At 40.9% G+C, this 9,666-nt stretch overlaps 1 protein-coding gene across 2 annotated transcripts; it reads right to left on the bottom strand.

The window, feature by feature from the left end:
• Positions 1 to 911: 911 nt before the first annotated feature.
• LOC129599896 (DNA-binding protein RFX2-like) lies at positions 912 to 7,906 on the bottom strand. Of its 2 annotated transcripts, XM_055498247.1 has the most exons (13): positions 7,159 to 7,906; positions 5,579 to 6,986; positions 4,720 to 4,803; positions 4,412 to 4,593; positions 4,001 to 4,123; positions 3,646 to 3,946; positions 3,229 to 3,308; positions 2,982 to 3,130; positions 2,772 to 2,869; positions 2,379 to 2,528; positions 2,059 to 2,264; positions 1,825 to 1,978; positions 912 to 1,456 (listed from the first exon to the last, which is right to left on the bottom strand). In XM_055498247.1, the coding sequence occupies exons 2-13, from the start codon at positions 5,606 to 5,608 to the stop codon at positions 1,259 to 1,261; spliced, it is 1,755 nt and encodes a 584-aa protein (XP_055354222.1). In that variant the 5' UTR covers positions 5,609 to 6,986; positions 7,159 to 7,906; the 3' UTR covers positions 912 to 1,258. The 2 variants fall into 2 exon arrangements, with proteins under 2 accessions (XP_055354222.1, XP_055354223.1); XM_055498248.1 differs by lacking the exons at positions 5,579 to 6,986; positions 7,159 to 7,906 and adding an exon at positions 5,029 to 5,343.
• Positions 7,907 to 9,666: the final 1,760 nt, after the last annotated feature.

Raw genomic sequence — 9,666 nt, 5'->3', positions numbered from 1 at the left:
TCTAATTATGAAACGAATTTCCTTCTCAGGTGATCGTCTTTTACTCTGCAGAGTAGAGCTTATCTTTCAAGGTGTTTTAACTTTTACATATACTCGTCACGGAAATGATCAGCTATTAATGTTGACAAGGCAGGTGATTTGCACATGCCCATATTCTGTGCAGATCCCAATTTCGACGGCTTCTCGATCGTGTGAAATAAAAACGGTCTGGACCAGGTTCATCAGTAAATTCAGCAATTGAAAATGTAAACCATCACAATTATTAAAATTCCCTTATCATATCAACACTTCTCATTTAGTTATATTACAATCTCCAATCATACTCGAATGTCAAATAAAAGTTGCGCTAAATATGTACGCTTTAAAGCACGCAAACTTAATGTGAAATGGCACAAAAAAATTAAACAGATTAAAACATACATGCTTCCAAATTTGGCTCACAAATTCTCATTACTCTGTAATCTGTATACGCGTAAATCCAGAGAGGTAAGGTTTTAATTGATTCACGAACGAAGTAAAAGTAAGGTTCATACAAATCCGTATTACGAAAAATTGCATCCTTCTTAATGTCAATAATGTTATTCCAAACAATTTTTTTTGTAATTGTAAATCACAGTTGAATATTTTCCGTGTCACTTTTTCGATTTTACTTTCCACAAGATTTGAAGCAGCAGCGTTATGCTTGCTGCTTCTGTTGTCAAAGCGAAACAAACTGCATCAATCTTAGTACATCATTAACAGAATCACTAAATAACAGCACTTATAAATAATATTCAAAAGTCAAATGCGACTAACTTATTGTCTGAGCACTAAATGCACTTGCATTGTGTTATGCATATCTTTTCCATATGCCGTGCATTTTAGTTATGCTTTCATTTTATGTCATTCCCTTTTTCGCACCATGGTTCCAGCATAGATGGAAATCCACCTTCACATTAATAAAATCAATAAAATTTCGCCGGGCATAAGTAGAACCAGATTTAGAAATCTAATTAAAACCAAGATAAAAACAATTAATATCTCCATAAAAACCTACAGTTTACCCCAAAGAACTGCAAAAGCAATAAAAGCCACACCGTTACCTGAGCTATATCGAGTCAGCACGAAAGCACAATGAAAGCCAGCCAGTTAAAAAGATCAAACTGGAGATAAAACAACATAACAGATACATATCTAAACTAACAATTGTACGGTGTGTTTGTGTGCGGTTAGCCAATGTTGCGTATAGAGACTGTGCAAAGTATGGATGATAGGTTTCTCAAGTGGAATGGAACCGTTTTAATGGCATTCCCACCGAGCTGCCACTATCGTCAGCGTACCTTCGGGGCGACCGGGAAGAGGACGGTTGGCCGGTGGCCGATGAGGAGTCCGCGAGACGGGCGAAGGCCGGATGGACACTAACGCGACCGGGCAGCATGACTTCCGCATCGGAGAACGGATGCAACCGGGCAAGATGCTAAATAACAACAAGAATACTTTAAAGCGAGACTGTGAATTTTTACCAGTACAATACATTAAATTCTCCATCATTTGGTTATAAAAATTAGTCGCACTATTAACTGCAAATTTTCGTGTTGCTTTTTCTACTGTTGCATCGTGCACCGTTAATTTTCAGCTTATCCTCATTTCAAAAAGGCTGTGAAACATCAACGTCTCCGTAGCTCCGGTCATGACATTTTCCAGAATATATTTTCAAACGACTGCCACTTTGACTGAAAATTTTTGCCTTCTATTTTAAGTGATATACGGTAGTTTCATCGTAAAGTATGCAATCAAATACCAGTTTATTGCCAATTCAAAACCCAAAGCGCTCGGTGACCTTACATTAAAGAATAACTGCAGCGACGAGATGTTGTAGAAACGCGCTGTTCGTTGTTCAACAGCATACACGACGTATTCATCGAACAGCAACCGTATCAGATGAAAGGAACCAAAACTGGCTGCACTTCGCAAGGTCAGATCGCGAATTACAAGGGAACTGTAAAAATACAAACATGTATTAAATCACAGAAAGCCTTACCTACGAAATAATGATGCTGAAAAGATGCACATACATACCTAAAATACGACCATTTCTGGCAAAATTCTTGCGAGACATCGGTCACGGTAGTTTTGGTACAATTCCCCAACACTGTATCCAGAATCTTTTCAATCCATGTGGGCCATCGTTCACATGCGTCGTATTCTGACAAGAGCGCTTTGAATTCGTCAGAATACCGTTTCACCGCGGGAAAATCACAAGGACACATTAAACTTCCCTGCTCCTAAAAACCGACACACCGTGTAACGATATACAGGTTCACGGCTTGTTCCGATATCACCAGAGCACTATTCAGGGATTCACAGACGATACAGAACTAGCAAAAATGAATACCTACGTAAATACTGTTCATGTCCAGCCGGGATATATCCGCCAGCATTGTGCCGGTTTGTGCGGGATTCGTCAGGACGGTGCGAGCCGCTTGAGCAAGGTGATTTAAGGAAGTGTAACGACGGAGTGTCTGAGCTAATGCACTTGCAGCAAGCAACTGGGAAACAATTCGCAGTGAGGAAATAATTAATGCTAAGTTCAACGGAAATACCATACAATCACCGATACAATAAAGCACATAAATTAACCGTTATTAACGGCACCGCTTGAAATACATTACGAAAAATGACAATAAGTTAATTGCGAAAATTAGCCTATCTTCTGCTTTTTGGTAACACATCTATCTGTATAGCTAAGTTGTATTAAACATATTCAAAAGCTTCTCTTTGCTGTTCGGTACCTTAAGATGCACCAATCGTCGTGGCATCTTGGACATGCTTTCTCTCACCCATCCCTCCATACTTTTGGCAAAATTACGAATCACTTGCGTCAAACTACCTGCAACGTTATACAAGCACATGTCATAAGAAGCCAACAATAACAAGAAAGTTATAAAAGATATTCGCATCCATATTTCCAACTTCATATAAAAAGATCCAGCGTTACTTACTAGGGATCGGTCTCAGCACATCCTGGATTAGAACTTTTGCCAATGTGTTAAAAAATTCAACATCCATGGCAATAATGAGATCCTGCACAGCATTGCAGCCAATAACGAGGTAGAATTTATCGAAAGGCAGCAGTTTTTCCGCTTCCTCGCTAAATAGTAAACACGGATGGAATCGTTTATGGTAACAGCCAAACGTGAAGAAGAGGTCGGTGCCTTTCATTTTTGTTTAACATTTGCCCTTTCTTACTCGTAACGTGATCTCCAAAAGGACGCCCACAATGCTTCCACGGCGATAAATTTCAAACTCCGAACGGCATCCATTATGGCCTGCAAATAAGATTTGAAATGACCTCCTGGGCACCCAAAGGATTCAAATACCAAAAGCCACCAGCGACAATTGTGCTTAATAATCACAGCTATTTGCGAAGATGCAGGTTTATTCAGATAAAAAAATTATTTCCTTGGCTGCTCCAGACACTGCTTACCGAAGCTAATTTTTCAAGAAACGCAGACATTAATATATTCTTTTCAATACATACTTCATATGCATATGTAATACTGTTTCTCGTCTTTAAATTCATGAGTTATAAAAACGGAAAGGCAAAACTACGATACATTAGGAGATAAAAATTACGTGATATCGCTTAACCTCATAAGAACTTACTTCACAATGATTGCGATATAAATCACGAAACATCCTGAGATCATTAGAGGTGATAGGATAAATAGAGGCCTTTGTCACCAGCGCATCCACCCGTTCCCACTCAGTATCGTTCAACAGCAACGTCGGTACCGTGCGCTGCGGCACTCCCAAATGCTCAAATTCATCCCCGTTCAACTGCAGGGAGGATGATCCCGCAGCAGCGGCAGTCGATGCCGAATTGGCCGACACTTGCCGCTCAAACGACGGACTATGTGAGCGGGGAACGGAGCCGGACATGGCGGGAGTGACCATGCTTCTTAATCTACACAACCAATTTCTACAAAATTCGCTCAAACGACAAAACACCCATCCTCACTTCGAAGGCTTCACAACACCGGGTTTGGAATGGACGGATGTAGGATCATCGGGTTTGCTGGTTTCCGCTAACGGAGACTGAGTCTTAATCCGCAGTCCATAATAATGATACCGCGAATGTCCCCTATAAATATTTACAGCACAAATGAAAAACTGTTAACCAAATACTGCCACCTAGACGCCAGACAGGGTCTGGTTTTTAATAAATATTCACGGGACGCTTAATCTACTCATTTAATCACCGCCAATGTTGGCAAACACCTTCCAGAACCTTTGGATTTATTAAGATCTATCAGTTTTATCAATTACGTCGCTTCACATATAAAAAAAGACTGGTCGCGGACAACCGTCCAGGTTGACATTCGAATCATGTCATATAAGCAACTAAGACCATCAAAATTGCCAACTTTACCTCGTCCCTAATCTTCTCGACTTCAGTCCGCTGAATACAGATCGAATGGTTTTGCCGAAAGTGGCCGGATTCATGGCTTCAATGGACTTCTCCTGGCAGTGTCGCATATAGTGCGTAAAAATGGTCGATCGCGGCAAACTGACTCCTTCCGCCAGCTCGAAATGCTCCACCAACCACTGAATCTGGTTTTTAAAAAACAATTTTAAACTACGTCGGTTACGTCTTGTGTAAAATATACGGTCGTCAGATTAAAAAATTAGAAGGCAATAATTTAATTCCTGTCTGAAACATTTACAGGTTGGGCATACCGTAAGCGGATTTGCGCGAACATTCCCGCCAGCATCTTGTCCAAATACTTCCGCACCGTCACCATCACGATCCGAAACCGAACCCTGTCATGAGATCCAAATTTTTATGACATTATACCATTTTATTCATGATTCTGCATGCAGTGAAACTTGCGGATAACCCGCTTTCGCAAGATAAAAAGGCTAATTAATAGTTAATAATTTGCCAACAACCATAGCAAGATACTACAACATAACGAACAGCGCACTATCACTTTATCCATCAGGCACAAAAGTTAACATTGATACTCATGAGTCTGCAAGACTTACAGTTTCCACTTCAATCTCAACCATTTTTACATAGCATTCTTCATTGTTGCACGCATAAACAGCTAACTGCCTGAATCGCCTGATTGTAACATCCCGTCAAGGTCCTATTCTGCGAAGTTTCGCAAATGCAAAAAGCTGAACAAACTGTTGGTGCTGCTGCTTTTTGTTGCAAGCCCGCAGACAGGTTTGCGAGTAAAACGTTCTAATCGCAGACATTACTCCAGTCGCTCACGCGCTATTCCCTTGTGTTGTCGCAACGTTTCGGTTATTGCAAAAGACATAACACAAAAACACCTGATTGACAGCAAAACCCGTCCTACCAGTTTTAATATAAGAAGCCAAAAATACAATGTAAACAAACGGCTGAAACTATGCTGCACTGCATGCAATCCCGTATCGGTCTATGGTAGATGTTCGAGCGAACAAAGTATGTGGCCTGATGCGCCGGGAATCGTAAAGCTTTAATCAGCTGTACTTTTACCATTTACCGTAACTGGGAGCAGGCTACATACTTTGCATGCGAAAAACTGCAGACTTCAGCAACACTTACCGTGGAAGAAATACTTTCCGCTCGATCCATTGGTTAAAACCACATAAAATCTTTAATAAACGATAAAACCGTCTGCATTCGCGGCCACTAATTTAGCCAGGAAATCACAGAAAAGGATCCACACTCCCACTGGAATTAAATAACAACGCAAAAGCGTTGCAATTATACGAGATTTTCGTCCAGATTGCGCTCAGTCGAACTCATTTGTGATTAAAGCGTAAACACTGCTGCATTTTCTGATAACTGGTAAACTCAGTCCCGCAAAGAGCAAACAAACGGTAACTGCAAATGGGAGTCAAGAAGGTGAAGGAACTCGTCCGTCTCGGATTTATTCACACCCGTCCATTCGCAATCACGAAACTCTGCATTTTAAACAGAAAATGCAGATACAAGTCCTACAACCATCGCCACTCGACCACAGTTCACGCTAAGAAATTACAACGGAACCCACATCCCCCAAGTTTCAGACTAATCACAATAAACAACAATAGTACGATGCAAAAAGAAGAAACAAACCAAGAAATGGGAAGTTAAAGCAGTACTGACTTTTGAAATAATCGGGAACAGTTTAACAAACGACGCCTGTTAACAAGACCGGAAATGAGTAGCCTATAGAAGTTGAAACCGTCTAACCCAGGCGGCAGGCAACTCTTGATCTGTAGCCGCCACCGAGCAAAGGGTACCGTATACACCCACGCTCGAGAGTCCAGTATTACAGATGCATGGTCTGCCTGACGTCCGCTAGTGTCCAATTTTCCACAGGTTTCGTGGTGAAGACACGGATGGTTCAAAATGGGCGTAGGACAGGAATTTCGTTCGGGTTATCTGGGCATAAGGCGGATTGCTGTTCTTTTATTGCTGAATTAAATAGCTCCAGCATTTGGACATAATCCTCGTAAAAGATCCAATTTTTGACAGGGAAATCGATGTCCGCTTTCACATTCTTAGCGGCTACCCATTTGCCATACCATCGTTTTAATATCGTTGCCTCCCAATACTGTGCAGTACACGCAGCCAACGAGGCCAAAATAATATGCGGGGCTTCCATTACAATCGCGGCCATGAAAATCCGTACGACTGGACTTTCGTACGGACACACTGTCAATCCAGAATAGTAGTGCCAAGTTGTGTACACCGCGACGACGGCGAAGTGGACAGACGGTACAACAATTTCAGCTATAAGGCCCACTCGCAGTTTGCGGACTTCCAGCAATCTTGCCAAAATAAAGTTGGTTGTACACGTTATGTCCGCATGCTCAATAGCTTTCCACCACGACAGAATATAGGAAAGATCGAGTTGAAATATGTACGCCAATAATGCGATATTAATCGCGGGGAACAAAACGCCATAGAGTAACCAAAGGACGGTGACAGCCGCTGCGTAATTAACTTCCGCTGTGGACTGCGGCTGCAAAACAGAAATATTTAAAATTTTATTTCTTGAGCTTTTGCTTTAAAGAATTTTCTTAGCATTTAAAATTTTAATTGTGGTACATTTAATTGTAGTAAATATATGATTGTACAATATTCAGCGCAGAATATCCAAAGGTCGTAATGAGCCATACGCAGTATGCACTAACCATTAAATGGTCGTGGAAATTATATTGTCCGGATATGTTTTCAGGTAGCACAATGCACATGTAATAACATCTCCCAAGTGTCAAAAGCATGCGAATATTGTGAAGAAATTGATGAAGATGCCACCTCGCCAGGCATAAAGCACACGGCAGAACCAAGTTCGAGCGACTTTTTGCATAAATCTGGAAAATCTGCTTTTGGCCTCCAAGGTGCGTGATTCGGAAGTGCTCCCAGCAGCTGCATTCTCGGAATCGGTTTCCGCAGAGCGTTCGGAAATGCTATTTGAAGCAGTATTTTCGGAACCGCCGACCGGTGAATATTCGGACGCGCCCATGATTGCGGCGATTGTATACTGTAATTCGTAGACTGCGATGCCACTAACTTGTATCTGTAAATCCGACAATGAATTCTGGAAACAGTGTATAACTGAACTGGAGGAAAACGGGATTAAAATCAGCGCCAACCTGCTCCGAAAAGATTTGCCTTCACAGATCGTGCAAAAGCGTGATCAAGAAACGGCATCCTTTACCGGGCTGTTTAGGTGGAACCTCGAAATTTCAGATCGACTACTTTATATACAACGTACACGCATAACATTTCGCTAACTTAATAACTAGCTAACCCCTTTCGAAAATGCACAGGGACATACAGAAGCGATAGAAGTGCACAAACTGATCGGCATATTCTTATGCTGTTAAACATATCCCAGTTCTCGTCTACAAACACTAATTTTGGCGGAGTACATATGCAGCAAATATTATGCCCGTTGCAGAAACTTCAAACTTATGTAGGGTACCTGCCGTACGAATACTTCCCAACTTGCAGTTCCGCTCGATCGATAATGGACTATGCCTCACAAGTCAGCCTGATTAACACTTTAGGGAGTGAATATTGTGTACTTACTCAGCCTGCAAAATAGAGCGTACACTGCTTTTCGCATGCACGCTCAGTTCCGATATTAAGTTTGATCGATCGCAATGGCACCTCGAAGGTCAGACCCATAGCCATTGGCCAGTGATTTGGTTGATGTTTTGCCCATATTTCGTTTGCTGGTCACGGCAAACAGATCCCATCTCCCCATGTTTCCATGTTGATTTCTTTGTGTACTTTAATTACAGTAATGAACTATTCATTTTCAGCGATTAGTTGTGGTTTAAATTATAATAATTCGTTCTATATATTTTTCGTCACACGGCTTGACGACACAATAAGCCTATCTGTTTACCAGACTCTACCTGTTTTTTATTACACTGAAATTGACAGCTTTCCCAAATTTTATTTCTTGTTTGAATAGTACAATGCACTGGGTGCTCTTAAAAATAATAAATAAACTAGGAAAGTGCACTCGCTTTTGGCGGGCACTGCATGACCGAAGCGTAGCAGGAATATAAGATAAACAAACATAAGGAATATAAGATAAATTTATATTTATATTTAGGTCGTTTCCGGTGCCATTGCATTATACGATGTTTACAATTATTAGCATATTTAAAACTCATGTACAGTACTCTATCTTCTGCAGAGCTGCCGAAAATTAGTAAAATGGATGTTACAGCAAAAATTTGCAACCGGTACAACAAAAATATACAGCAAAAATCCATAACCGGTAAAACCTCCCAGGCTGATACGAAAATTTCGTTGCTCCTACAACTGCGTAAATTGTTTCTTTAGCTGTGCAAGTAAAGTTCTTCATGCTGAAATCACATTTCGAGTCTCAGAAAGTTATTAAGTTCCCTAAAGTAACTTTTCAAGTGTTTCTAATTTAGCAGAATTGATTCTAATTCATTCATTCTAAGTAATTTTCCTTTTATAAAAATTAATTTTCGATGAATATTTTGTTTCGTCTTGGTGACATACTGTTAACGCTGGCGGTAATTTAGGTGTTTATATGTAAAAGTAATGGATTACGGCAATTGGAATTCAAACATTATGATTTCGGTGAAAAACTCTCATTTCATCGTTCTTGCCGAAGGTTGCCTCTTCAACGATGGTCAGGTGAGGGGGCAACATATAGGGAGTCTGGTAAGTTTTTGAATGGTCATTTCTACCGGTCACAGTCTCAAATTTTAGAAAACCTAGACGGCAGCATATTTGGGACAAATTACGACGGACGTTTTACAGAGCCCGAAGATGGCTGTGGCGGTATTACGTAGAGGAATTGTCAGACAATAATTTTTAAATTTTATCTATCACAGAAAGGGCAACGGGTGTATCTGTAGTTTTGCCTTTTTTTATTTCACCGCACACGCAACACATTATAGATTTAGCACATGGAGCTTCGTGTGACTTTTTTCCGTACGAGGTAGTGCTTTACCACCGAGCGGCTCAAATATTCTAAAGTATTTTTGGGAAAACATCTGTATAAGGACAATACTTACAGTTAGTAAACAGCGCACCGGAACCAAAGGGGAGTGGAACCAAAGAAATGACACCACGGCTATTACAAGCCGTGAGTGTATAAACGGCCCTTTCCGTTTTTTTGGCGGTGACCGACGGACGATACCACCAAG

This window comes from Paramacrobiotus metropolitanus, unplaced genomic scaffold (assembly GCF_019649055.1).
Source record: "Paramacrobiotus metropolitanus isolate TYO unplaced genomic scaffold, Prichtersi_v1.0 Parri_scaffold0000157, whole genome shotgun sequence".
Lineage (NCBI taxonomy): Eukaryota > Metazoa > Tardigrada > Eutardigrada > Parachela > Macrobiotidae > Paramacrobiotus > Paramacrobiotus metropolitanus.
This window is presented reverse-complemented; position numbering and strand designations above follow the sequence as displayed.

Coding starts and splice junctions, on each gene's coding strand:
- LOC129599896 (XM_055498247.1), bottom strand. CDS start 5,608: ATGGATCGAGCGGAAAGTATTTCTTCCACG. Junction 3,131..3,228: donor TTTTGGAGATCACGTTACGA/GTAAGAAAGGGC, acceptor TTTACTATTTAG/CGAGGAAGCGGAAAAACTGC. Junction 1,457..1,824: donor CGCTGCAGTTATTCTTTAAT/GTAAGGTCACCG, acceptor GTTGTTATTTAG/CATCTTGCCCGGTTGCATCC.